The sequence below is a fragment of the Echeneis naucrates genome, chromosome 23 (genome assembly GCF_900963305.1).
Source record: "Echeneis naucrates chromosome 23, fEcheNa1.1, whole genome shotgun sequence".
NCBI lineage: Eukaryota > Metazoa > Chordata > Actinopteri > Carangiformes > Echeneidae > Echeneis > Echeneis naucrates.
The window spans coordinates 13,133,896-13,160,879 of NC_042533.1; the positions used below are offsets into that span (position 1 = coordinate 13,133,896).

Genomic DNA, 26,984 nt, shown 5'->3' on the forward strand with positions numbered 1-26,984 from the left:
AGATGACCACTTTCCTGAACACTGCTGCACAGTCTTCATTAACTGTGTAGGCATGTAAACATTTCATTTGTTCTCCAAAGTCAACATGAAGTTAAACATGGCTCCTCCTCACACAGACTTGATCATCATTCTGCTGGCCTTGGCTGAGTAAGGTGCAGGACCTTTCCAGGTCCTCCAGTGAACACCAGATGCCCAACCGATGTTGTCACCAGCAGGATGCCAGTCACCATTGAGGCCAGCAGACCCACAGCTGCTGTACCACCAACCACCACCGAATGATGTGACACATTCCCTCACAGAGATGTCACCAAAGATGCAAGGGGAGCAGTTGTCATTGTCACGATCAAGGGTGCTGAAGCCGCAGCCGTTCTGGTCAATGCCTGGATGGGCGCCACGGATGGCGTCACCTGTAAACAGAGAGGGAGATTTAGCCTGGAGTTCATCATTCAGATGCTGCCTTGAAGACAACAGTTGCTCAGTAACAGGATGATGGTCCAATCTGAGTTGTAGAGCTAAATGTGTGGATTAAGTTCAAGAGGCCACCAGAAAGAATGAAAGTGAAGCAGCTTTCACTGACTGAAGCAACTACAAAGTAACACTTCTGGCTTTAATTGAGCCTGTAAAGTGCTTAGAAATAAATAAAAACCTCCCCTTTGGATTAATGTTTCTAATTAGGCTCAACTCACTACAGACTGTCAGTCTACCTGTTCATTTATAGCAAGGGAAGATTGTAAAAACAGAACTGAAGCTTCCTTTGACAGGTGCTTCATTGGAAAGCTTACCAAGGGGATATAAGGATTTGTACTACCATCTTTCAATATGTAGAAGTGTTGATGCATTTATGTAGCTTCACTAAGATTGAACTGACTTTGTCTTTAGAAAAGTCAAGAGTTAAAGCCTTCTGTACCTGCAGTTCCACTGTATTTCCCAACATGCAACTTGAAGTTTTCTTCCTCACTTCCCAGTTTGAAGTCTTGATACTCAGCAAAAGCAGTGCCACCTTCATAGTCCCACAAGTCCACCCTCAAGACCCACTTCTTGGTCTTGTCCTTGGTCAGAGAGAAAATGTTCTGCAGACCGAGCCAGTGGTCCTCTGTGGGAAGCAGAGAGGACAACTGAGGATTTTTCCTGGTTGAGACATCCATTTAAAGAAACTATGGACTAAAGAGTAAGACATTTCACAAAAGGCACACCGTCTGCAGGTTTTTAAACATTTCTTGAGGGCAAACCAGGGTCAACTGAAGTGGTCACTTCACATGTTGCACCACCAGGCGCAAATTGCAGTCTGCCAATATTCACAGGTTTTATCCCCATGTGTTGCTTTCTAGTGCACCCAGTCATTTATTAGGATAAAGGTTTTACAGCTAGCCTGAAAAATCCAGCCACTTCTAAACTTCCACAGGCTCGATAACTAGAGTGACAGTTTACATCTCAGGGGTTTCTTACTCGTCACATCTCCAAAGCCATTCTTATAGTCTGCCCAGCTCCTGCTGAAGGAAAGCTCTGGTCCAGTGCGCCTCTGAAGCACCGTCCATCCTCCATCTGCTCTCATCTCACAGTACACCTGAACAGGAAGTCCAACATTGCAGTGAGAAAGCTGCTGGCTACAGTTTGCTTCGTACACAACATTCCATGTTCGATACCCTGAAAGGACTCTTGACTCCAGCAGGGAACATTGTATAAGCTCCACTGGATGATTGGGGTGACTCAGCCTTGATCTGTGTGCAGTCTGTTGAAGCAAACATGACAAGAGAAAAAGCAAATGAACAGCTAGTCCAGATGTGGTTGCTTGTTGTACGTTCCTCAGTTTGTATGTACATGGAATTGTGCTGTCAGTGACCATTACCTTGATGAGGACTTGGTATCTGCTGTGTCTTCTAGCAAGATGAAAGAGAAATTATATTTTAATACACAACACCACTCATTACATCTAGAAAATAAAGCTACATTTGTGTATTGAGACAGGGAAACATTAGAGAAGGTTGTTGGTTTCATTCTTACCTGAGTCTCTCCTGTGCAGCTGAAGACAAAAGCCAAGATGAGGCCACAGTATCCAACAGGACCCATTTCACCTGATTCTCAGTTAGAAAGTTAATATTTTAATATGCTTTTGAAATAAATGTAGTCTTTTAGTAGAGCTTAAGGAGGCACAAGGATTATACTAAAAAAAAAAAAAATTAAACTGCAATTCAGGTTAAACTTTCCAACATGGAGAGAAGATGACGTTACCTTCATTCACTTTCAGAGGTTTAAAGTGTACAATATACCAATTAAAAGTCAACTAATTCTTTCTCCAAACACTTACCTGGTGTTGTGAGACTTTTTATTCTTTACTATTACTACAAACTGCCTCAATGAAACACAACGTCCCAAAGCAGAAGTTAAACACATCTAGCTGAGGCAGGGAGGAGACCTTATATACTCCACTCTTCAAACCACCTGCCCTCCTCAGCTGGAACCACTTCACCCTGATGAAAGGTGACACTCCTTCTCTTAATTATTTTTTTCTTTTTAACCTCAGCCATGACGTGCTTTAGTGTAAACCTGTCATGTTCCAAACAAATCCTCAAACAAATATATTTTATAGATTCCTACTTCATCTCGAAAGTGTCTGCTGCAAACAAAAAGCTTTGACTCTGCATCTGTAGAAGCTGAGTCGCAGGAGTGAGCTGGTGACGATAAAATCACTAATTTGACCCAAAACATTAAAGGGGTTTTGTTTATTAATGGTATATCATGAAGTTTATGGAATATATGGAATGACCTTTGTACACACAACCTCTCAAAAGTTTGGGATCACTTGCAAATTTCTTTGTTATCCAAAGAAAAACATTTTCATGCAGTTCAACAATATCTATCAGGCAATTATTAAAGAAGGATCCACATTTTTGCATAGAGCACTTATGTGCAACTGTCATTCCTTTTCAATTTCCTGGTATGGATACTAATCCAAGTTCATTTTACAAGCCAAACTGAATGTTAGAAAACCCGTTTTGCAATTGTGTAGCACAGCTGCAAACGGTTGTACAAAAGGGACCACAAAAGGTAGCATGGCATGTTAGTTTAGTATCTAAAGCATGAACAATTTGTTTACAGGGTTGAGATAGCCAGAAGGAAAGAACATTTGAAACCTGTCAGTCTGTTCATTCATCTGACACTTAACCATTTCCAGGTCACAGGGGGTGCTGGAGCCAATCCCAGCTCACCACACAAAACTTGAACATGCACATCTTGGGATGGTGGGAGAAAACCAGAGTACTGGAAGTAAACCCATGCAGACTCTGTACAGAAAGACCCCCAGTCCAGGAACTGAGCAGAAGGCAACACAGCAATCAGACTCCATAAATGGGATTCAAAAATGTGGAGGACAAAGTCTTTCTGTAGGATTGATTTGGCTGAAGCCATCTACCTTCAGCTCAATGGCCAAAAAAAAAAAAAAAAAAAAAACCAGTGTCTCAACATATGACCCTTGTAAGGAATCATGTGCAACTCAATTAAACCATTTCTCCAATTTACACCTGATCCATACTGACAGATACCATTCAATGGAATCTTGAGTATAGCCCTGACTGCTGGCAAGTCAAATTCCTCCTCAGACTGATTTTAGTTGGGACCATAACTTGAATTTCTGCTGGGAATGAACACATTTGACAAGCAGGTTCTGCAGACAGTATGTAGTTTATTTGTACATGTTCCAGAATGAAGGATTACCACTTTCCTGAACACTGCTGCACAGTCTTCATTAACTGTGTAGGCATGTAAACATTTCATTTGTTGTCCAAAGAAGTCAACATGAAGTTAAACATCGCTCCTCCTCACACAGACTTGATCATCATTCTGCTGGCCTTGGCTGAGTAAGGTGCAGGACCTTTCCAGGTCCTCCAGTGAACACCAGATGCCCAACCGATGTTGTCACCAGCAGGATGCCAGTCACCATTGAGGCCAGCAGACCCACAGCTGCTGTACCACCAACCACCACCGAATGATGTGACACATTCCCTCACAGAGATGTCACCAAAGATGCAGGGGGAGCAGTTGTCATTGTCACGATCAAGGGTGCTGAAGCCGCAGCCGTTCTGGTCAATGCCTGGATAGGCACCACGGATGGCATCACCTGTAAACAGAGGGAGATTTATCCTGGAGTTCATCATTCAGGTGCTGCCTTGAAGACAACTGTTGCTCAGTAACAGGATGATGGTCCAATCTGAGTTGTAGAGCTAAATGTGTGGCTTGTGTTCAGAATGTCACCAGAAATCCAAAAGTGAAAATTTAGCAGCTTTCACTGACTGAAGTCAAGTTGATTGAAGCAACTACAAATTAACACTTCTGGCTTTCATTGAGTCTGTAAAGTGCTTAGAAATAAAAACCTCCCCTTTGGATTAATGTTTCTAATTAGGCTCAACTCACTACAGACTGTCAGTCTACCTGTTCTCCATTTATAGTCAGGGAAGATCGTTTATTTAAAAAAAAAAAAAAAAGAAACCAGACCGCTGAAGTTTAACAGCAGGTGGAGCTTCCTTTGACAGGACAAGTGCTTCATTGGAAATCTTACCAAGGGGATATAAGGATTTGTACTACCATCTTTCAATGTAGAAGTGTTGATGCATTTATGCAGATTCACTCAGGTTGCACTGACTTTGTCTTTAGAAAAGTCAAGAGTTAAAGCATTCTGTACCTGCAGTTCCACTGTATTTCCCAACATGCAACTTGAAGTTTTCTTCTTCACTTCCCAGTTTGAAGTCTTGATACTCAGCAAAAGCAGTGCCACCTTCATAGTCCCACAAGTCCACCCTCAAGACCCACTTCTTGGTCTTGTCCTTGGTCAGAGAGAAAATGTTCTGCAGACCGAGCCAGTGGTCCTCTGTGGGAAGCAGAGAGGACAACTGAGGATTTTCCCTGTTTGAGACATCAATTTAAAGATAAACTATGGACTAAAGAGTAAGACATTGCACAAAAGGCACACTGTCTGCAGGTTTTTAAACATTTGAGGGCAACCGAGGGTCAACTGAAGTGGTCACCTCACATGTTGCAGCACCAGGCGCAAATTCCAGTCTGCCAATATTCACAGGTTTTATCCCCATGTGTTGCTTTCTAGTGCACCCAGTCATTTATTAGGATAAAGGTTTTACAGCTAGCCTGAAAACCCAGCCACTTTTAAACTTCCACAGGCTCGATAACTAGAGTGACAGTTTACATCTCAGGGGTTTCTTACTCGTCACATCTCCAAAGCCATTCTTATAGTCTGCCCAGCTCCTGCTGAAGGAAAGCTCTGGTCCAGTGCGCCTCTGAAGCACCGTCCACCCTCCATCTGCTCTCATCTCACAGTACACCTGAACAGGAAGTCCAACATTGCAGTGAGAAAGCTGCTGGCTTAGTCATGCTGAGCTGCAAGTGACAGCAGAAGCCTTCATACATGGACAAGATCAGTTTTGTAAACTGTCAGTTATGACTACAGTTTGCTTTGTACACAACATTTCATGTTCGATACCCTGAAAGGACTCTTGACTCCAGCAGGGAACATTGTATAAGCTCCACTGGATGATTGGTGTGACTCAGCCTTGATCTGTGTGCAGTCTGTTGAAGCAAACATAACAAGAGGAAATTTAAATGAACAGCTAGTCCAGATGTGGTAGCTTGTTGTACGTTCATGGAATTGTACTATCAGTGACCATTACCTTGATGACTTGGTATCTGCTGTGCCTTCTGGCAAAACGAAAGAAATTATATTTTAATACACACCACTCATTACATCTAGAAAAATATATACATTTGTAGTTGTCTTTAATAAATTGAGACAGGGCAAGATTAGAGAAGGTTGTTGGTTTCATTCTTACCTGAGTCTCTCCTGTGCAGCTGAAGACAAAAGCCAAGATGAGGCCACAGTATCCAACAGGACCCATTTCACCTGATTCTCAGTTAGAAAGTTAACATTTTAATATGCTTTTGAAATAAATGTAGTCTTTTAGTAGAACTTAAGCAGGCGCAAGAATTACACTTAAAAAAAAAAAAAAAAAGTTTAAAACTGCAATTCAGGTTAAAGTTTCCAACATGGAGAGAAAATGACTTAACCTTCATTCACTTTCAGAAGTTTAAAGTGTACAATACACCAATTAAAAGTCAACTAATTCTTTCTCCAAACACTTACCTGGTGTTGTGAGACCTTTTATTCTTTACTATTACTACAAACTACCTCAATGAAACACAACGTCCCAAAGCAGAAGTTAAACACATCTACCTGAGGCAGGGAGGAGACCTTATATACTCCACTCTGCAAACCACCTGCCCTCCTCAGCTGGAACCACTTCACCCTGATGAAAGGTGACACTCCTTCTCTTAATTATTTTCTTTCTTTTTAACCTCAGCCATGACGTGCTGCAGTGTAAACCTGTCATGTTCCAAACAAATCCTCAAACAAATATATTTTATAGATTCCTACTTCATCTCGAAAGTGTCTGCTGCAAACAAAAAGCTTTGACTCTGCATCTGTAGAAGCTGAGTCGCAGGAGTGAGCTGGTGATGATAAAATCACTAATTGGACCCAAAACATTAAAGGGGTTTTGTTTATTAATGGTATATCATGAAGTTTATGGAATATATGGAATGACCTTTGTACACACAACCACTCAAAAGTTTGGGGTCACTTGCAAATTTCTTTGTTATCCAAAGAAAAACATTTTCATGCAGTTCAACAATATTTATCAGGCAATTATTAAAGAAGGATCCACATTTTTGCATAGAGCACTTATGTGCAACTGTCATTCCTTTTCAATTTCCTGGTATGGATACTAATCCAAGTTCATTTTACAAGCCTAACTGAATGTTAGAAAACCCATTTTGCAATTGTGTAGCACAGCTGCAAACGGTTGTACAAAGGGACCACAAAAGGTAGCATGGCATGTTAGTTTAGTATCTAAAGCATGAACAATTTGTTTACAGGGTTGAGATAGCCAGAAGGAAAGAACATTTGAAACCTGTCAGTCTGTTCATTCATCTGACACTTAACCATTTCCAGGTCACAGGGGGTGCTGGAGCCAATCCCAGCTCACCACACAAACTTGAACATGCACATCTTGGGATGGTGGGAGAAAACCAGAGTACTGGAAGTAAACCCATGCAGACTCTGTACAGAAAGACCCCCAGTCCAGGAACTGAGCAGAAGGCAACACAGCAATCAGACTCCATAAATGTGGAGGATAAAGTCTCTGTGGGATTGATTTGGCTGAAGCCATCTACCTTCAGCTCAATGGCCAAAAAAAAAAAAAAAAAAAAAAAAAAAAAAAAAAAAAACACCAACATATGAGCCTTGTAAGGAATCATGTGCAACTCAAGAATTAAACTATTTCTCCAATTTACACCTGATCCATACTGACAGATAACATTCAATGGACTCTTGAGTATGGCACTCTGACTGCTGGCAAGTCAAATCCTCCTCAGACTAATTTTAGTTGGGACCATAACTTGAATTTCTGCTGGGAATGAACACATTTGACAAGCAGGTTCTGCAGACAGGATGTAGTTTATTTGTACATGTTCCAGAATGAAAGATGACCACTTTCCTGAACACTGCTGCACAGTCTTCATTAGCTGCCCAGGCATGTAAACATTTCATTTGTTGTCCAAAGAAGTCAACATGAAGTTAAACATGGCTCCTCCTCACACAGACTTGATCATCATTCTGCTGGCCTTGGCTGAGTAAGGTGCAGGACCTTTCCAGGTCCTCCAGTGAACACCAGATGCCCAACCGATGTGGTCACCAGCAGGATGCCAGTCACCATTGAGGCCAGCAGACCCACAGCTGCTGTACCACCAACCACCACCGAATGATGTGACACATTCCCTCACAGAGATGTCACCAAAGATGCAGGGGGAGCAGTTGTCATTGTCATGATCAAGGGTGCTGAAGCCGCAGCCGTTCTGGTCAATGCCTGGATAGGCACCACGGATGGCGTCACCTGTAAACAGAGAGGGAGATTTATCCTGGAGTTCATCATTCAGATGCTGCCTTGAAGACAACTGTTGCTCAGTAACAGGATGATGGTCCAATCTGAGCTGTAGAGCTAAATGTGTGGAATAAGTTCAAGTGGCCACCAGAAAGAATGAAAGTCAGCTTTCACTGACTAAAGTCAAAAGTTGATTGAAGCAACTACAAATTAACACTTCTGGCTTTCAGTGAGCCTGTAAAGTGCTTAGAAATAAAAACCTCCCCTTTGGATTAATGTTTCTAATTAGGCTCAACTCACTACAGACTGTCAGGCTACCTGTTCATTTATAGCAAGGGAAGATTGTAAAAACAGAACAGCTGAAGTTTAACAGCAGTTGGAGCTTCCTTTGACAGGACAAGTGAGCTTGATGAAGTGCTTCATTGGAAGTCTTAAAGGGGATATAAGGATTTGTACTACCATCTTTCAATATGTAGAAGTGTTGATGCATTTATGCAGATTCACTAAGATTGCAGTGACGTTGTCTTTAGAAAAGTCAAGAGTTAAAGCTCAGCAGTTAGAGCTTCTGTACCTGCAGTTCCACTGTATTTCCCAACATGCAACTTGAAGTTTTCTTCCTCACTTCCCAGTTTGAAGTCTTGATACTCAGCAAAAGCAGTGCCACCTTCATAGTCCCACAAGTCCACCCTCAAGACCCACTTCTTGGTCTTGTCCTTGGTCAGAGAGAAAATGTTCTGCAGACCGAGCCAGTGGTCCTCTGTGGGAAGCAGAGAGGACAACTGAGGATTTTTCCTGGTTGAGACATCTTTGCATTAATTTAAAGAGACAATATGGCTTCAGATTACTCAGACAGTTGTCTTTGCTGCAGGTTTAACATTTGAGGGTAAAACCAGGCAGTGTGTCCCAGCTGCAAGTATCAGTCTACTCTGAACCATTAGTGAAAGAACTGCCAATATCTATCAGGGGTGTTGTTGCTGCCACATGTTGCCTTCTAGTGCAACAGGTCTTGTCAAAGTTTCATTGAGTGGATAACTTGTCATCTGAGAAACATTAACTTCCACAGGCTCAATAAAGAGTGACAGTTTACATCTCAGGGGTTTCTTACTCGTCACATCTCCAAAGCCATTCTTATAGTCTGCCCAGCTCCTGCTGAAGGAAAGCTCTGGTCCAGTGCGCTTCTGAAGCACCGTCCACCCTCCATCTGCTCTCATCTCACAGTACACCTGAACAGGAAGTCCAACATTGCAGTGAGAAAGCTGCTGGCTACAGTTTGCTTTGTACACAACATTTCATGTTCGATACCCTGAAAGGACTCTTGACTCCAGCAGGGAACATTGTATAAGCTCCACTGGATGATTGGGGTGACTCAGCCTTGATCTGCGTGCAGTCTGTTGAAGCAAACATGACAAGAGAAAAAGCAAATGAACAACAGCTAGTCCAGATGTGGTCGCTTGTTGTACAGTCCTCAGTTTGTATGTACATGGAATTGTACTGTCAGTGACCATTACCTTGATGAGGACTTGGTATCTGCTGTGTCTTCTAGCAAGATGAAAGTTATATTTTAATACACACCACTCATATCTAGAAAATAAAGCTACATTTGTAGTTGTCTTTAATAAATTGAGACAGGGCAACATTAGAGAAGGTTGGTGGTTTCATTCTTACCTGAGTCTCTCCTGTGCAGCTGAAGACAAAAGCCAAGATGAGGCCACAGTATCCAACAGGACCCATTTCACCTGATTCTCAGTGAGAAAATTAACATTTTAATACGCTTTTGCAATAAATGTAGTCTTTTAGTAGAACTTAAGCAGGCACAAGGATTATACTTAAAAAAAGTTTGAAACTGCAATTCAGGTTAAAGTTTCCAACATGGAGAGAAGATGACGTTACCTTCATTCATTTTCAGAGGTTTAAAATGTACAATACACCAATTAAAAGTCAACTAATTCTTTCACCAAACACTTACCTGGTGTTGCGAGACCTTTTATTCTTTACTAGTACTACAAACTACCTCAATCAAAAACAGCGTCCCAAAGCAGAAGCTAAACACATCTACCTGAGGCAGGAAGGAGACCTTATATACTCCACTCTGCAAACCACCTGCCCTCCTCAGCTGGAACCACTTCACCCTGATGAAAGGTGACACTCCTTCTCTTCATTATTTTTTTCTTTTTAACCTCAGCCATGACGTGCTTTAGTGTAAACCTGTCATGTTCCAAACAAATCCTCAAACAAATATATTTCATAGATTCCTACCTCGTATCGTAAATGTCTGCTGTAAACAAAACGCTGTGACTCTGCATCTGTAGAAATAGATGCACAAATGGGGGTTCAAAATATGAGCATGTGTGGGACAAAGTGGTTTTCTGTAGGACTGTGATGTTTGTCAGGGGCCAGCATATCCAGAAAAGACATGTTCCGGTGCTGCTGTTAGCGGAGATGTTGTTCTCAAACTGACATCAACCCTTCCTGCACAATGCGTTGATATTTACTTTCCAACTCTGCTTGGTGCCATCAGGATGAACAGGGAACATGGCTAACAGATGATGGGGAAGAAAAAATCTTTTATTGTCATTGTAAACATACACAGGACTCCATATTATGCAAACATGCCAAGAAGTTCCAAAGTGAAGGCGCCACCATTGCTAAGTGCACCTGTCCACTCTCCACATTTCATTGTCCAGGCTGGGACATGAACTGGTGACATTCCAGTTCCCGCGCCAAGTCCCAACCCGCTGAGCCGCTGCCGCTCCTCAGGAAACAGGTAGGAAGGCCCATGGATCCTATCGTCAACTAAAACAACATGATAATCGCACAATGGTGCAACAAAGTAATCCACCTGGTGTCCTCTTTTGTTGGTTTTGTTCACATAGCCAGGTGAAATGCTGGGATCGGAAGACCAACACGTCATGGTTCCCAGGCCAGCCATTGTGGAAATCTACAACAGAGTCATGGGTGGTGTTGATCTTATGAGTATGCTCTCTGCCCTGGACAAATACCGTTTCAAAACCAGAAGCTGGTTCTTGTATATTTGGTGGCATAATGTCACACGGGCACTCATCAAAGCTTGGACTCTGTACCGAAGAGGCATGAAGGCTCTTGGGCCCCGACAAAAATACCATGTCCCTGAGAGTGTTTCAGGCCTCGGTTGGCTCTTGCCACACAAGCGCAGTAAAATGGAACATTAGGAAATGCAGACACTGTCCTCTGTACTACTGTCCTCATTCCACTTGGAAAATTAAAGAGAAAGAGATCGAAAAAGGTAGCAGGTAAAAAAAAAATCAAGATGCAGATGTTACAGATGGCCAAGAAAAAAGGATTTTGTACAAGGGTTTTATTGAGTCCCCACACTGACAATGGGGATATAGATAGTACCCCAAATCCCATGGACCAAGGCTGGGGATGCCAGGAGACCTGCAGAAGACACCCCCCCCCAATAGCTTTTTCAGGCCCCCTGAGTTCAAAATGTTTAACATAAGGATTTCTTGTTTATGGTTGACATCACTGACCTTGTGTCAAAGTTTGGGAGACCATCCAACCCATTAATATGGTTAGGTTTGCACAAGACGCAATCAAACTCTCAGGGTCATTAACTGCAGAATCTGAGCCAGAGACCCTCAGCTGAACTCAGTCCAAGGAGTGAAGCTTTGCCTGGTTTGAAGGGCACTGCCCTTCCTTAGCTGGATACAGTTGGTTACTGGTTGAGCTGAGGTCATGTGTGAGGCTGGGAGACTCCCAGTGAGATGATGAGAGGGCCTGGCTGATTCCTAGACATTTAACTAATTTGTTTCAGATCCAAAATTAGTCGGTTTAGATTTTACTATTGTTACCAGTACAACAATGTTCTTGTAGCATTTGGTCCTGGTAACTCTGGCTGAAGTTATCATCCACCTTCAGCTCAATGCTGACATGCAAATGAGTGCCTCAAAACATGTGATGAGCCTTTTAAAGAAATCATGTGCCAACTCAATTAATATATTTATCCAAGTTATGCCTGATCCATACCATTCAATGGACTCTTGAGTATAGCACTTACTGCTGGCAAGTCAAATTCCTCCTCAGACTGATTTTAGTTGTGCCCATAACTTGAATTTCTGCTGGGAATGAACACATTTGACAAGCAGGTTCTGCAGACAGTATGTAGTTTATTTGTACATGTTCCAGAATGAAGGATGACCACTTTCCTGAACACTGCTGCACAGTCTTCATTAGCTGCCCAGGCATGTAAACATTTCATTTGTTGTCCAAAGAAGTCAACATGAAGTTAAACATGGCTCCTCCTCACACAGACTTGATCATCATTCTGCTGGCCTTGGCCGAGTAAGGTGCAGGACCTTTCCAGGTCCTCCAGTGAACACCAGATGCCCAACCGATGTGGTCACCAGCAGGATGCCAGTCACCATTGAGGCCAGCAGACCCACAGCTGCTGTACCACCAACCACCACCGAATGATGTGACACATTCCCTCACAGAGATGTCACCAAAGATGCAGGGGGAGCAGTTGTCATTGTCACGATCAAGGGTGCTGAAGCCGCAGCCGTTCTGGTCAATGCCTGGATAGGCACCACGGATGGCGTCACCTGTAAACAGAGAGGGAGATTTAGCCTGGCGTTCATCATCCAGATGCTGCCTTGAAGACAACAGTTGCTCAGTAACAGGATGATGGTCCAATCTGAGCTGTAGAGCTAAATGTGTGGATTAAGGTCAAGAGGCCACCAGAAAGAAAGAGTAGCAGCTTTCACTGACTGAAGCAACTACAAATTAACACTTCTGGCTTTCAGTGAGCCTGTAAAGTGCTTAGAAATAAATAACCTCCCCTTTGGATTAATGTTTCTAATTAGGCTCAACTCACTACAGACTGTCAGTCTACCTGTTCATTTATAGCAAGGGAAGATTGTAAAAGCAGAACAGCTGAAGTTTAACAGCAGTTGGAGCTGCCTTTGACAGGACAAGTGCTTCATTGGAAATCTTACCAAGGGGATATAAGGATTTGTACTACCATCTTTCAATATGTAGAAGTGTTGATGCATTTACACAACTTCACTAAGAGATTGAACTGACTGTCTTTAGAAAAGTCAAGCGTTAAAGCTCAGCAGTTAGAGCTTCTGTACCTGCAGTTCCACTGTATTTCCCAACATGCAACTTGAAGTTTTCTTCCTCACTTCCCAGTTTGAAGTCTTGATACTCAGCAAAAGCAGTGCCACCTTCATAGTCCCACAAGTCCACCCTCAAGACCCACTTCTTGGTCTTGGTCAGAGAGAAAATGTTCTGCAGACCGAGCCAGTGGTCCTCTGTGGGAAGCAGAGAGGACAACTGAGGATTTTCCCTGTTTGAGACATCTTTGAGTAATCTGAAGCCATATTGTCTCTAAATTAATGCAAACACTTGTCTTTGCTGCAGGTTTAACATTTGAGGGTAAAACCAGGCAGTGTGTTCCAGCTGCAAGTATCAATCTACTCTGAACCATTAGTGAAAGAACTGCCAATATCTATCAGGGGTGTTGTTGCTGCCACATGTTGCCTTCTAGTGCACCAGGTCTTGTTAAAGTTTTATTGAGTGGATAACTTGTCATCTGAGAAACACTAACTTCCACAGGCTCAATAACTAGAGTGACAGTTTACATCTCAGGGGTTTCTTACTCGTCACATCTCCAAAGCCATTCTTATAGTCTGCCCAGCTCCTGCTGAAGGAAAGCTCTGGTCCAGTGCGCCTCTGAAGCACCGTCCACCCTCCATCTGCTCTCATCTCACAGTACACCTGAACAGGAAGTCCAACATTGCAGTGAGAAAGCTGCTGGCTTAGTCATGCTGAGCTGCAAGTGACAGCAGAAGCCTTCATACATGGACAAGATCAGTTTTGTAAACTGTCACTTATGACTACAGTTTGCTTTGTACACAACATTTCATGTTCAATACCCTGAAAGGACTCTTGACTCCAGCAGGGAACATTGTATAAGCTCCACTGGATGATTGGTGTGACTCAGCCTTGATCTGCGTGCAGTCTGTTGAAGCAAACATGACAAGAGAAAAAGCAAATGAACAGCTAGTCCAGATGTGGTCGCTTGTTGTACGGTCAACAGTTTGTATGTACATGGAATTGTATTGTCAGTGACCATTACCTTGATGAGGACTTGGTATCTGCTGTGCCTTCTAGCAAGATGAAAGACATGTTACAATTTTAATACACAAAGCCACTCATTACATCTAGAAAATAAAGCTACATTTGTAGTTGTCTTTAATAAATTGAGACAGGGCAACATTAGAGAAGGTTGCTGGTTTCATTCTTACCTGAGTCTCTCCTGTGCAGCTGAAGACAAAAGCCAAGATGAGGCCACAGTATCCAACAGGACCCATTTCACCTGATTCTGTTAGAAAGTTAACATTTTAATATGCTTTTGAAATAAATGTAGTCTTTTAGTAGAACGTAAGCAGGCACAAGGATTATACTTAAAAAAGTTTGAAACTGCAATTCAGGTTAAAGTTTCCAACATGGAGAGAAGATGACGTTACCTTCATTCATTTTCAGAGGTTTAAAGTGTACAATATACCAATTAAAAGTCAACTAATTCTTTCACCAAACACTTACCTGGTGTTGCGAGACCTTTTATTCTTTACTATTACTACAAACTACCTCAATGAAACACAGCATGCCAAAGCAGAAGTTAAACACATTTAACTGAGGCAGGAAGGAGACCTTATATACTCCACTCTTCAAACCACCTGCCCTCCTCAGCTGGAACCACTTCACCCTGATGAAAGGTGACACTCCTTCTCTTAATTATTTTCTTTCTTTTTAACCTCAGCCATGACGTGCTGCAGTGTAAACCTGTCATGTTCCAAACAAATCCTCAAACAAATATATTTCATAGATTCCTACCTCGTCTCGAAAGTGTCTGCTGTAAACGAAACGCTGTGACTCTGCATCTGTAGAAATAGATGCACAAATGGGGGTTCAAAATGTGGGCATGTGTGGGACAAAGTGGTTTTCTGTACGACTGTGATGTTTGTCAGGGGCCAGCACATCCAGAAAAGACAAGTTCCGGTGCTGCTGTTAGTGGAGATGTTGTTCTCAAACTGACATCAACCCTTCCTGCACAATGCGTTGACATTTACTTTCCAACTCTGCTTGGTGCCATCAGGATGATGCAAACATGCCGAGAAGTTCCAAAGTGAAGGCGCCACCATTGCGAAGTTCACCTGTCCACTCTCCACATTTCATTGTCCAGGCTGGGACATGAACTGGTGACTCTCCAGTTCCCACCCAACATGATAATCGCACAATGGTGCAACAAAGTCATCCACCTGGTGTCCTCTTTTGTTGGTTTCGTTCACATAGCCAGGTGAAATGCTGGGATCGGAAGACCAACACGTCATGGTTCCCAGGCCAGCCATTGTGGAAATCTACAACAGAGTCATGGGTGGTGTTGATCTTATGAGTATGCTCTCTGCCCTGGACAAATATCGTTTCAAAACCAGAAGCTGGTTCTTGTATATTTGGTGGCATAATGTCACACGGGCACTCATCAAAGCTTGGACTCTGTACCGAAGAGGCATGAAGGCACTTGGGCACCGACAAAAATACCATGTCCCTGAGAGGGTTTCAGGCCTCGGTTGGCTCTTGCCACACAAGCGCAGTAAAATGGAACATTAGGAAATGCAGACACTGTCCTCATACCACTTTAAAATTAAAGAGAAAGAGATCGAAAAAGGTAGCAGGTAAAAAAAATCAAGATGCAGATGTTACAGATGGCCAAGAAAAAAGGATTTTGTACAAGGGTTTTATTGAGTCCCCACACTGACAATGGGGATATAGATAATACCCCAAATCCCATGGACCAAGGCTGGGGATGCCAGGAGACCTGCAGAAGACACCCCAATAGCTTTTCCAGGCCCCCTGAGTTCAAAATGTTTAACATAAGGATCTCGTTTATGGTTGACATCACTGACCTTGTGTCAAAGTTTGGGAGACCATCCAACCCATTAATGTGGTTAGGTTTGCACAAGACGCAATCAAACTCTCAGGGTCATTAACTGCAGAATCTGAGCCAGAGACCCTCAGCTGAACTCAGTCCAAGGAGTGAAGCTTTGCCTGGTTTGAAGGGCACTGCCCTCCCTGAGCTGGATACTGGTTGAGCTGAGGTCATGTGTGAGGCTGGGAGACTCCCAGTGAGATGAGAGGACCTGGCTGATTCCCCAGAAGTATATCTAATTTGTTTCAGATCCAAAATTAGTCAGTTTAGGTTTTACTATTGTTACCAGTACAACAACATTCTTGTAGTGTTTGGTCCTGGTAACTCTGGCTGAAGTTATCATCCACCTTCAGTTCAATGCTGACATACAAGTGAATGTCTCAACATGTGATGAGCCTTTTAAAGAAATCATGTGCCAACTCAATTAAAATATTTCTACAATTTACACCTGATCCATGCTGACAGATCACATTCAATGGAATCTTGAGTATAGCACTTACTGCTGGCAAGTCAAATTCCTCCTCAGACTGATTTTAGTTGGGACCATAACTTGAGTTTCTGCTGGGAATGAACACATTTGACAAGCAGGTTCTGCAGACAGTATGTAGTTTATTTGTACATGTTCCAGAATGAAGGCTGACCACTTTCCTGAACACTGCTGCACAGTCTTCATTAGCTGCCCAGGCATGTAAACATTTCATTTGTTGTCCAAAGAAGTCAACATGGCTCCTCCTCACACAGACTTGATCATCATTCTGCTGGCCTTGGCTGAGTAAGGTGCAGGACCTTTCCAGGTCCTCCAGTGAACACCAGATGCCCAACCGATGTTGTCACCAGCAGGATGCCAGTCACCATTGAGGCCAGCAGACCCACAGCTGCTGTACCACCAACCACCACCGAATGATGTGACACATTCCCTCACAGAGATGTCACCAAAGATGCAGGGGGAGCAGTTGTCATTGTCACGATCAACGGTGCTGAAGCCGCAGCCGTTCTGGTCAATGCCTGGATGGGCGCCACGGATGGCGTCACCTGTAAACAGAGAGGGAGATTTAGCCTGGAGTTCATCATTCAGGTGCTGCCTTGAAGACAACAGTTGCTCAGTAACAGGATGATGGTCCAATCTGAGTTGTAGAGCTAAATGTGTGGATTAAGTTCAAGAGGCCACCAGAAAGAATGAAAGTGAAGCAGCTTTCACTGACTGAAGCAACTACAAATTAACACTTCTGGCTTTCAGTGAGCCTGTAAAGTGCTTAGAAATAAACAACCTCCCCTTGGATTAATGTTTCTAATTAGGCTCAACTCACTACAGACTGTCAGTCTACCTGTTCATTTATAGCAAGGGAAGATTGTAAAAACAGAACAGCTGAAGTTTAACAGCAGGTGGAGCTGCCTTTGACAGGACAAGTGCTTCATTGGAAATCTTACCAAGGGGATATAAGGATTTGTACTACCAACTTTCAATATGTAGAAGTGTTGATGCATTTACACAACTTCACTAAGATTGAACTGACTTTGTCTTTAGAAAAGTCAAGAGTTAAAGCTCAGCAGTTAGAGCCTTCTGTACCTGCAGTTCCACTGTATTTCCCAACATGCAACTTGAAGTTTTCTTCCTCACTTCCCAGTTTGAAGTCTTGATACTCAGCAAAAGCAGTGCCACCTTCATAGTCCCACAAGTCCACCCTCAAGACCCACTTCTTGGTCTTGGTCAGAGAGAAAATGTTCTGCAGACCGAGCCAGTGGTCCTCTGTGGGAAGCAGAGAGGACAACTGAGGATTTTTCCTGTTTGAGACATCTTTGCATTCATTTAAAGAGACAATATGACTTCAGATTTCTCAAACACAGTTGTCTTTGCTGCAGGTTTAACATTTGAGGGTAAAACCAGGCAGTGTGTCCCAGCTGCAAGTATCAGTCTACTCTGAACCATTAGTGAAAGAACTGCCAATATCTTTCAGGTGTGTTGTTGCTGCCACATGTTGCCTTCTAGTGCACCAGGTCTTGTTAAAGTTTTATTGAATGGATAACTTGTCATCTGAGAAACACTAACTTGCACAGGCTCGATAACTAGAGTGACAGTTTACATCTCAGGGGTTTCTTACTCGTCACATCTCCAAAGCCATTCTTATAGTCTGCCCAGCTCCTGCTGAAGGAAAGCTCTTGTCCAGTGCGCCTCTGAAGCACCGTCCACCCTCCATCTGCTCTCATCTCACAGTACACCTGAACAGGAAGTCCAACATTGCAGTGAGAAAGCTGCTAACTACAGTTTGCTTCGTACACAACATTTCATGTTCGATACCCTGAAAGGACTCTTGACTCCAGCAGGGAACATTGTATAAGCTCCACTGGATGATTGGGGTGACTCAGCCTTGATCTGCGTGCAGTCTGTTGAAGCAAACATGACAAGAGAAAAAGCAAATGAACAGCTAGTCCAGATGTGGTCGCTTGTTGTACAGTCCTCAGTTTGTATGTACATGGAATTGTACTGTCAGTGACCATTACCTTGATGAGGACTTGGTATCTGCTGTGCCTTCTGCCAAGATGAAAGAGAAATACTATTTTAATACAGAAAGCCACTCATTACATCTAGAAAATAAAGCTACATTTGTAGTTGTCTTTAATAAATTGAGACAGGGCAACATTAGAGAAGGTTGCTGGTTTCATTCTTACCTGAGTCTCTCCTGTGCAGCTGAAGACAAAAGCCAAGATGAGGCCACAGTATCCAACAGGACCCATTTCACCTGATTCTCAGTTAGAAAGTTAACATTTTAATATGCTTTTGAAATAAATGTAGTCTTTTAGTAGAACTTAAGCAGGCACAAGAATTACACTTAAAAAAAAAAAGTTTGAAACTGCAATTCAGGTTAAAGTCTCCAACATGGAGAGAAAATGACTTAACCTTCATTCACTTTCAGAGGTTTAAAGTGTACAATACACCAATTAAAAGTCAACTAATTCTTTCTCCAAACACTTACCTGGTGTTGTGAGACCTTTTATTCTTTACTATTACTACAAACCGCCTCAATGAAACACAACGTCCCAAAGCAGAAGTTAAACACATCTTCCTGAGGCAGGAAGGAGACCTTATATACTCCACTCTGCAAACCACCTGCCCTCCTCAGCTGGAACCACTTCACCCTGATGAAAGGTGGCACTCCTTCTCTTAATTATTTTCTTTCTTTTTAACCTCAGCCATGACGTGCTGCAGTGTAAACCTGTCATGTTCCAAACAAATCCTCAAACAAATATATTTCATAGATTCCTACTTCATCTCGAAAGTGTCTGCTGCAAACAAAAAGCTTTGACTCTGCATCTGTAGAAGCTGAGTCGCAGGAGTGAGCTGGTGACGATAATATCATTAATTGGACCCAAAACATTAAAGGGGTTTTGTTTATTAATGGTATATCATGAAGTTTATGGAATATATGGAATGACCTTTGTACACACAACCACTCAAAAGTTTGGGGTCACTTGCAAATTTCTTTGTTATCCAAAGAAAAACATTTTCATGCAGTTCAACAATATTTATCAGGCAATTATTAAAGAAGGATCCACATTTTTGCATAGAGCACTTATGTGCAACTGTCATTCCTTTTCAATTTCCTGGTATGGATACTAATCCGAGTTCATTTTACAAGCCTAACTGAATGTTAGAAAACCCATTTTGCAATTGTGTAGCACAGCTGCAAACGGTTGTACAAAGGGACCACAAAAGGTAGCATGGCATGTTAGTTTAGTATCTAAAGCATGAACAATTTGTTTACAGGGTTGAGATAGCCAGAAGGAAAGAACATTTGAAACCTGTCAGTCTGTTCATTCATCTGACACTTAACCATTTCCAGGTCACAGGGGGTGCTGGAGCCAATCCCAGCTCACCACACAAAACTTGAACATGCACATCTTGGGATGGTGGGAGAAAACCAGAGTACTGGAAGTAAACCCATGCAGACTCTGTACAGAAAGACCCCCAGTCCAGGAACTGAGCAGAAGGCAACACAGCAATCAGACTCCATAAATGGGATTCAAAAATGTGGAGGACAAAGTCTTTCTGTGGGATTGATTTGGCTGAAGCCATCTACCTTCAGCTCAATGGCCAAAAAAAAAAAAAAAAAAAAAAACAGTGTCAACATATGAGCCTTGTAAGGAATCATGTGCAACTCAAGAATTAAACCATTTCTCCAATTTACACCTGATCCATACTGACAGATACCATTCAATGGACTCTTGAGTATGGCACTCTGACTGCTGCCAAGTCAAATTCCTCAGACTGATTTTAGTTGGGACCATAACTTGAGTTTCTGCTGGGAATGAACACATTTGACAAGCAGGTTCTGCAGACAGGATGTAGTTTATTTGTACATGTTCCAGAATGAAAGATGACCACTTTCCTGAACACTGCTGCACAGTCTTCATTAACTGTGTAGGCATGTAAACATTTCATTTGTTGTCCAAAGAAGTCAACATGAAGTTAAACATCGCTCCTCCTCACACAGACTTGATCATCATTCTGCTGGCCTTGGCTGAGTAAGGTGCAGGACCTTTCCAGGTCCTCCAGTGAACACCAGATGCCCAACCGATGTTGTCACCAGCAGGATGCCAGTCACCATTGAGGCCAGCAGACCCACAGCTGCTGTACCACCAACCACCACCGAATGATGTGACACATTCCCTCACAGAGATGTCACCAAAGATGCAGGGGGAGCAGTTGTCATTGTCACGATCAAGGGTGCTGAAGCCGCAGCCGTTCTGGTCAATGCCTGGATGGGCGCCACGGATGGCGTCACCTGTAAACAGAGAGGGAGATTTAGCCTGGAGTTCATCATTCAGATGCTGCCTTGAAGACAACAGTTGCTCAGTAACAGGATGATGGTCCAATCTGAGTTGTAGAGCTAAATGTGTGGCTTGTGTTCAGAATGTCACCAGAAATCCAAAAGTGAAAATTTAGCAGCTTTCACTGACTGAAGTCAAGTTGATTGAAGCAACTACAAATTAACACTTCTGGCTTTCATTGAGTCTGTAAAGTGCTTAGAAATAAAAACCTCCCCTTTGGATTAATGTTTCTAATTAGGCTCAACTCACTACAGACTGTCAGTCTACCTGTTCTCCATTTATAGTCAGGGAAGATTGTAAAAGCCATTTTGTTTGTTTTAAAGCTGAAGTTTAACAGCAGTTGGAGCTTCCTTTGACAGGACAAGTGCTTCATTGGAAAGCTTACCAAGGGGATATAAGGATTTGTACTACCATCTTTCAATATGTAGAAGTGTTGATGCATTTATGCAGATTCACTCAGGTTGAACTGACTTTGTCTTTAGAAAAGTCAAGAGTTAAAGCCTTCTGTACCTGCAGTTCCACTGTATTTCCCAACATGCAACTTGAAGTTTTCTTCCTCACTTCCCAGTTTGAAGTCTTGATACTCAGCAAAAGCAGTGCCACCTTCATAGTCCCACAAGTCCACCCTCAAGACCCACTTCTTGGTCTTGTCCTTGGTCAGAGAGAACATGTTCTGCAGACCGAGCCAGTGGTCCTCTGTGGGAAGCAGAGAGGACAACTGAGGATTTTCCCTGTTTGAGACATCTTTGCATTAATTTAAAGAGACAATATGGCTTCAGATTTTGCAAACAGTTGTCTTTGCTGCAGGTTTAACATTTGAGGGTAAAACCAGGCAGTGTGTCCCAGCTGCAAGTATCAGTCTACTCTGAACCATTAGTGAAAGAACTGCCAATATCTATCAGGGGTGTTGTTGCTGCCACATGTTGCCTTCTAGTGCGCCAGGTCTTGTTAAAGTTTTATTGAGTGGATAACTTGTCATCTGAGAAACACTAACTTGCACAGGCTCGATAACTAGAGTGACAGTTTACATCTCAGGGGTTTCTTACTCGTCACATCTCCAAAGCCATTCTTATAGTCTGCCCAGCTCCTGCTGAAGGAAAGCTCTGGTCCAGTGCGCATCTGAAGCACCGTCCACCCTCCATCTGCTCTCATCTCACAGTACACCTGAACAGGAAGTCCAACATTGCAGTGAGAAAGCTGCTGGCTACAGTTTGCTTTGTACACAACATTTCATGTTCGATACCCTGAAAGGACTCTTGACTCCAGCAGGGAACATTGTATAAGCTCCACTGGATGATTGGGGTGACTCAGCCTTGATCTGCGTGCAGTCTGTTGAAACAAACATGACAAGAGAAAAAGCAAATGAACAGCTAGTCCAGATGTGGTCGCTTGTTGTACGGTCAACAGTTTGTATGTACATGGAATTGTGCTGTCAGTGACCATTACCTTGATGAGGACTTGGTATCTGCTGTGTCTTCTAGCAAGATGAAAGAAATTATATTTTAATACACAACACCACTCATTACATCTAGAAAATAAAGCTACATTTGTGTATTGAGACAGGGAAACATTAGAGAAGGTTGTTGGTTTCATTCTTACCTGAGTCTCTCCTGTGCAGCTGAAGACAAAAGCCAAGATGAGGCCACAGTATCCAACAGGACCCATTTCGCCTGATTCTTAGTTAGAAAGTTAATATTTTAATATGCTTTTGAAATAAATGTAGTCTTTTAGTAGAACTTAAGCAGGCACAAGGATTATACTAAAAAAAGTTTGAAACTGCAATTCAGGTTAAAGTTTCCAACATGGAGAGAAGATGACTTAACCTTCATTCACTTTCAGAGGTTTAAAGTCTACAATACACCAATTAAAAGTCAACCAGTTCTTTCTCCAAACACTTACCTGGTGTTGCGAGACCTTTTATTCTTTACTATTACTACAAACTACCTCAATGAAACACAAAGTCCCAAAGCAGAAGCTAAACACATCTACCTGAGGCAGGGAGGAGACCTTATATACTCCTCTCTGCAAACCACCTGCCCTCCTCAGCTGGAACCACTTCACCCTGATGAAAGGTGACACTCCTTCTCTTAATTATTTTCTTTCTTTTTAACCTCAGCCATGACGTGCTTCAGCGTAAACCTGTCATGTTCCAAATAAATCCTCTAACAAATATATTTCATAGATTCCTACCTCGTCTCGTAAATGTCTGCTGTAAACGAAACGCTGTGACTCTGCATCTGTAGAAATAGATGCACAAATGGGGGTTCAAAATGTGGGCATGTGCGGGACAAAGTGGTTTTCTGTAGGACTGTGATGTTTGTCAGGGGCCAGCACATCCAGAAAAGAGAAGTTGCGGTGCTGCTGTTAGCGGAGATGTTGTTCTCAAACTGACATCAACCCTTCCTGCACAATGCATTGATATTTACTTTACAACTCTGCTTGGTGCCATCAGGATGAACAGGGAACATGGCTAACAGATGATGGGGAAGAAAAAATCTTTCATTGTCATTATAAACATACACAGGACTCCATATTATGCAAACATGCCAAGAGGTTCCAAAGTGAAGGCGCCACCATTGCTAAGTGCACCTGTCCACTCTCCACATTTCATTGTCCAGGCTGGGACATGAACTGGTGACTCTCCAGTTCCCACCCAACATGATAATCGCACAATGGTGCAACAAAGTCATCCACCTGGTGTCCTCTTTTGTTGGTTTCGTTCCCAAGGCCAGGTGAAATGCTGGGATCGGAAGGCCAACACGTCATGGTTCCCGGGCCAGCCATTGTGGAAATCTACAACAGAGTCATAGGTGGTGTTGATCTTATGAGTATGCTCTCTGCCCTGGACAAATATCGTTTCAAAACCAGAAGCTGGTACTTGTATATTTGGTGGCATAATGTCACACGGGCACTCATCAAAGCTTGGACTCTGTACCGAAGAGGCATGAAGGCACTTGGGCCCCGACAAAAATACCATGTCCCTGAGAGTGTTTCAGGCCTCGGTTGGCTCTTGCCACACAAGCGCAGTAAAATGGAACATTAGGAAATGCAGACACTGTCCTCATACCACTTTAAAATTAAATAGAAAGAGATCGAAAAAGGTAGCAGGTAAAAAAAATCAAGATGCAGATGTTACAGATGGCCAAGAAAAAAGGATTTTGTACAAGGGTTTTATTGAGTCCCCACACTGACAATGGGGATATAGATAGTACCCCAAATGACATGGACCAAGGCTGGGGATGCCAGGAGACCTGCAGAAGACACCCCCCCCCCCCAATAGCTTTTCCAGGCCCCCTGAGTTCAAAATGTTTAACATAAGGATCTCTTGTTTATGGTTGACATCACTGACCTTGTGTCAAAGTTTGGGAGACCATCCAACCCATTAATATGGTTAGGTTTGCACAAGACACAATCAAACTCTCAGGGTCATTAACTGCAGAATCTGAGCCAGAGACCCTCAGCTGAACTCAGTCCAAGGAGTGAAGCTTTGCCTGGTTTGAAGGGCACTGCCCTCCCTGAGCTGGATACTGGTTGAGCTGAGGTCATGTGTGAGACTGGGAGACTCCCAGTGAGATGAGAGGGCCTGGCTGATTCCCCAGAAGTTTATCTAATTTGTTTCAGATCCAAAATTAGTCAGTTTGGATTTTACTATTGTTACCAGTACAACAACATTCTTGTAGTGTTTGGTCCTGGTAACTCTGGCTGAAGTTATCATCCACCTTCAGCTCAATGCTGACATACAAGTGAATGTCTCAACATGCGATGAGCCTTTGAAAGGAATCATGTGCCAACTCAATTAAAATATTTCTCCAATTTACACCTGATCCATGCTGACAGATCACATTCAATGGACTCTTGAGTATAGCACTTACTGCTGGCAAGTCAAATTCCTCCTCAGACTGATTTTAGTTGGGACCATAACTTGAGTTTCTGCTGGGAATGAACACATTTGACAAGCAGGTTCTGCAGACAGTATGTAGTTTATTTGTACATGTTCCAGAATGAAGGATGACCACTTTCCTGAACACTGCTGCACAGTCTTCATTAACTGTGTAGGCATGTAAACATTTCATTTGTTGTCCAAAGAAGTCAACATGAAGTTAAACATGGCTCCTCCTCACACAGACTTGATCATTATTCTGCTGGCCTTGGCTGAGTAAGGTGCAGGACCTTTCCAGGTCCTCCAGTGAACACCAGATGCCCAACCGATGTGGTCACCAGCAGGATGCCAGTCACCATTGAGGCCAGCCGACCCACAGCTGCTGTACCACCAACCACCACCGAATGATGTGACACATTCCCTCACAGAGATGTCACCAAAGATGCAGGGGGAGCAGTTGTCATTGTCACGATCAAGGGTGCTGAAGCCGCAGCCGTTCTGGTCAATGCCTGGATGGGCGCCACGGATGGCGTCACCTGTAAACAGAGAGGGAGATTTAGCCGAGAGTTCATTGTCCAGATGCTGCCTTGAAGACAACAGTTGCTCAGTAACAGGATGATGGTCCAATCTGAGCTGTAGAGCTAAATGTGTGGATTAAGGTCAAGAGGCCACCAGAAAGAAAGAGTAGCAGCTTTCACTGACTGAAGCAACTACAAATTAACACTTCTGGCTTTCATTGAGCCTGTAAAGTGCTCAGAAATAAAAATCCCCTTTGGATTAATGTTTCTAATTAGGCTCAACTCACTACAGACTGTCAGTCTACCTGTTCATTTATAGCAAGGGAAGATTGTAAAAACAGAACAGCTGAAGTTTAACAGCAGTTGGAGCTGCCTTTGACAGGACAAGTGCTTCATTGGAAATCTTACCAAGGGTCTATAAGGATGTGTACTACCATCTTTCAATATGTAGAGGTGTTGATGCATTTATGCAGATTCACTAAGATTGCAGTGACGTTGTCTTTAGAAAAGTCAAGAGTTAAAGCTCAGCAGTTAGAGCTTCTGTACCTGCAGTTCCACTGTATTTCCCAACATGCAACTTGAAGTTTTCTTCCTCACTTCCCAGTTTGAAGTCTTGATACTCAGCAAAAGCAGTGCCACCTTCATAGTCCCACAAGTCCACCCTCAAGACCCACTTCTTGGTCTTGTCCTTGGTCAGAGAGAAAATGTTCTGCAGACCGAGCCAGTGGTCCTCTGTGGGAAGCAAAGAGGACAACTGAGGATTTTCCCTGTTTGAGACATCCATTTAAAGATAAACTATGGACTAAAGAGTAAGACATTTCACAAAAGGCACACTGTCTGCAGGTTTTTAAACATTTGAGGGCAACCGAGGGTCAACTGAAGTGGTCACCTCACATGTTGCACCACCAGGCGCAAATTCCAGTCTGCCAGTATTCACAGGTTTTATCCCCATGTGTTGCTTTCTAGTGCACCCAGTCATTTATTAGGATAAAGGTTTTACAGCTAGCCTGAAAACCCAGCCACTTTTAAACTTCCAAAGGCTCAATAACTAGAGTGACAGTTTACATCTCAGGGGTTTCTTACTCGTCACATCTCCAAAGCCATTCTTATAGTCTGCCCAGCTCCTGCTGAAGGAAAGCTCTGGTCCAGTGCGCCTCTGAAGCACCGTCCATCCTCCATCTGCTCTCATCTCACAGTACACCTGAACAGGAAGTCCAACATTGCAGTGAGAAAGCTGCTGGCTACAGTTTGCTTCGTACACAACATTCCATGTTCGATACCCTGAAAGGACTCTTGACTCCAGCAGGGAACATTGTATAAGCTCCACTGGATGATTGGTGTGACTCAGCCTTGATCTGCGTGCAGTCTGTTGAAGCAAACATGACAAGAGAAAAAGCAAATGAACAACAGCTAGTCCAGATGTGGTTGCTTGTTGTACGTTCCTCAGTTTGTATGTACATGGAATTGTGCTGTCAGTGACCATTACCTTGATGAGGACTTGGTATCTGCTGTGTCTTCTAGCAAGATGAAAGAGAAATTATATTTTAATACACAACACCACTCATTACATCTAGAAAATAAAGCTACATTTGTGTATTGAGACAGGGAAACATTAGAGAAGGTTGTTGGTTTCATTCTTACCTGAGTCTCTCCTGTGCAGCTGAAGACAAAAGCCAAGATGAGGCCACAGTATCCAACAGGACCCATTTCACCTGATTCTCAGTTAGAAAGTTAATATTTTAATATGCTTTTGAAATAAATGTAGTCTTTTAGTAGAACTTAAGCAGGCACAAGGATTATACTAAAAACATTTTGAAACTGCAATCCAGGTTAAAGTTTCCAACATGGAG

At 42.9% G+C, this 26,984-nt stretch overlaps 7 protein-coding genes across 7 annotated transcripts; all 7 read right to left on the reverse strand.

The window, feature by feature from the left end:
* Window positions 1-91: 91 nt before the first annotated feature.
* Window positions 92-2,067, reverse strand: LOC115037214 (angiopoietin-4-like). Its single transcript, XM_029495712.1, has 6 exons — window positions 2,002-2,067; window positions 1,847-1,877; window positions 1,644-1,729; window positions 1,447-1,564; window positions 908-1,093; window positions 92-407 (listed from the first exon to the last, which is right to left on the reverse strand). Exons 1-6 carry the CDS (start codon window positions 2,065-2,067, stop codon window positions 109-111), a joined length of 786 nt encoding a protein of 261 aa, XP_029351572.1. The 3' UTR covers window positions 92-108.
* Window positions 2,068-3,813: 1,746 nt separating this feature from the next.
* On the reverse strand, window positions 3,814-5,900 carry LOC115037215 (angiopoietin-4-like). The gene is made up of 6 exons (XM_029495713.1): window positions 5,835-5,900; window positions 5,670-5,703; window positions 5,489-5,574; window positions 5,213-5,330; window positions 4,676-4,861; window positions 3,814-4,114 (listed from the first exon to the last, which is right to left on the reverse strand). The coding sequence occupies exons 1-6, from the start codon at window positions 5,898-5,900 to the stop codon at window positions 3,816-3,818; spliced, it is 789 nt and encodes a 262-aa protein (XP_029351573.1). The 3' UTR covers window positions 3,814-3,815.
* Window positions 5,901-7,653: 1,753 nt separating this feature from the next.
* LOC115037216 (angiopoietin-4-like) lies at window positions 7,654-9,671 on the reverse strand. Its single transcript, XM_029495714.1, has 6 exons — window positions 9,606-9,671; window positions 9,449-9,479; window positions 9,243-9,328; window positions 9,046-9,163; window positions 8,512-8,697; window positions 7,654-7,952 (listed from the first exon to the last, which is right to left on the reverse strand). The coding sequence occupies exons 1-6, from the start codon at window positions 9,669-9,671 to the stop codon at window positions 7,654-7,656; spliced, it is 786 nt and encodes a 261-aa protein (XP_029351574.1).
* A 2,550-nt stretch (window positions 9,672-12,221) lies between these two features.
* On the reverse strand, window positions 12,222-14,293 carry LOC115037218 (angiopoietin-4-like). Its single transcript, XM_029495715.1, has 6 exons — window positions 14,228-14,293; window positions 14,059-14,089; window positions 13,856-13,941; window positions 13,580-13,697; window positions 13,052-13,231; window positions 12,222-12,520 (listed from the first exon to the last, which is right to left on the reverse strand). The coding sequence occupies exons 1-6, from the start codon at window positions 14,291-14,293 to the stop codon at window positions 12,222-12,224; spliced, it is 780 nt and encodes a 259-aa protein (XP_029351575.1).
* Window positions 14,294-16,637: 2,344 nt separating this feature from the next.
* LOC115037219 (angiopoietin-4-like) lies at window positions 16,638-18,642 on the reverse strand. Its single transcript, XM_029495716.1, has 6 exons — window positions 18,577-18,642; window positions 18,409-18,439; window positions 18,206-18,291; window positions 18,009-18,126; window positions 17,477-17,656; window positions 16,638-16,941 (listed from the first exon to the last, which is right to left on the reverse strand). Exons 1-6 carry the CDS (start codon window positions 18,640-18,642, stop codon window positions 16,643-16,645), a joined length of 780 nt encoding a protein of 259 aa, XP_029351576.1. The 3' UTR covers window positions 16,638-16,642.
* A 1,747-nt stretch (window positions 18,643-20,389) lies between these two features.
* Window positions 20,390-22,401, reverse strand: LOC115037220 (angiopoietin-4-like). Its single transcript, XM_029495717.1, has 6 exons — window positions 22,336-22,401; window positions 22,183-22,213; window positions 21,980-22,065; window positions 21,783-21,900; window positions 21,247-21,432; window positions 20,390-20,690 (listed from the first exon to the last, which is right to left on the reverse strand). The coding sequence occupies exons 1-6, from the start codon at window positions 22,399-22,401 to the stop codon at window positions 20,392-20,394; spliced, it is 786 nt and encodes a 261-aa protein (XP_029351577.1). The 3' UTR covers window positions 20,390-20,391.
* Window positions 22,402-24,853: 2,452 nt separating this feature from the next.
* LOC115037221 (angiopoietin-4-like) lies at window positions 24,854-26,841 on the reverse strand. The gene is made up of 6 exons (XM_029495718.1): window positions 26,776-26,841; window positions 26,621-26,651; window positions 26,415-26,500; window positions 26,218-26,335; window positions 25,681-25,866; window positions 24,854-25,152 (listed from the first exon to the last, which is right to left on the reverse strand). Exons 1-6 carry the CDS (start codon window positions 26,839-26,841, stop codon window positions 24,854-24,856), a joined length of 786 nt encoding a protein of 261 aa, XP_029351578.1.
* Window positions 26,842-26,984: the final 143 nt, after the last annotated feature.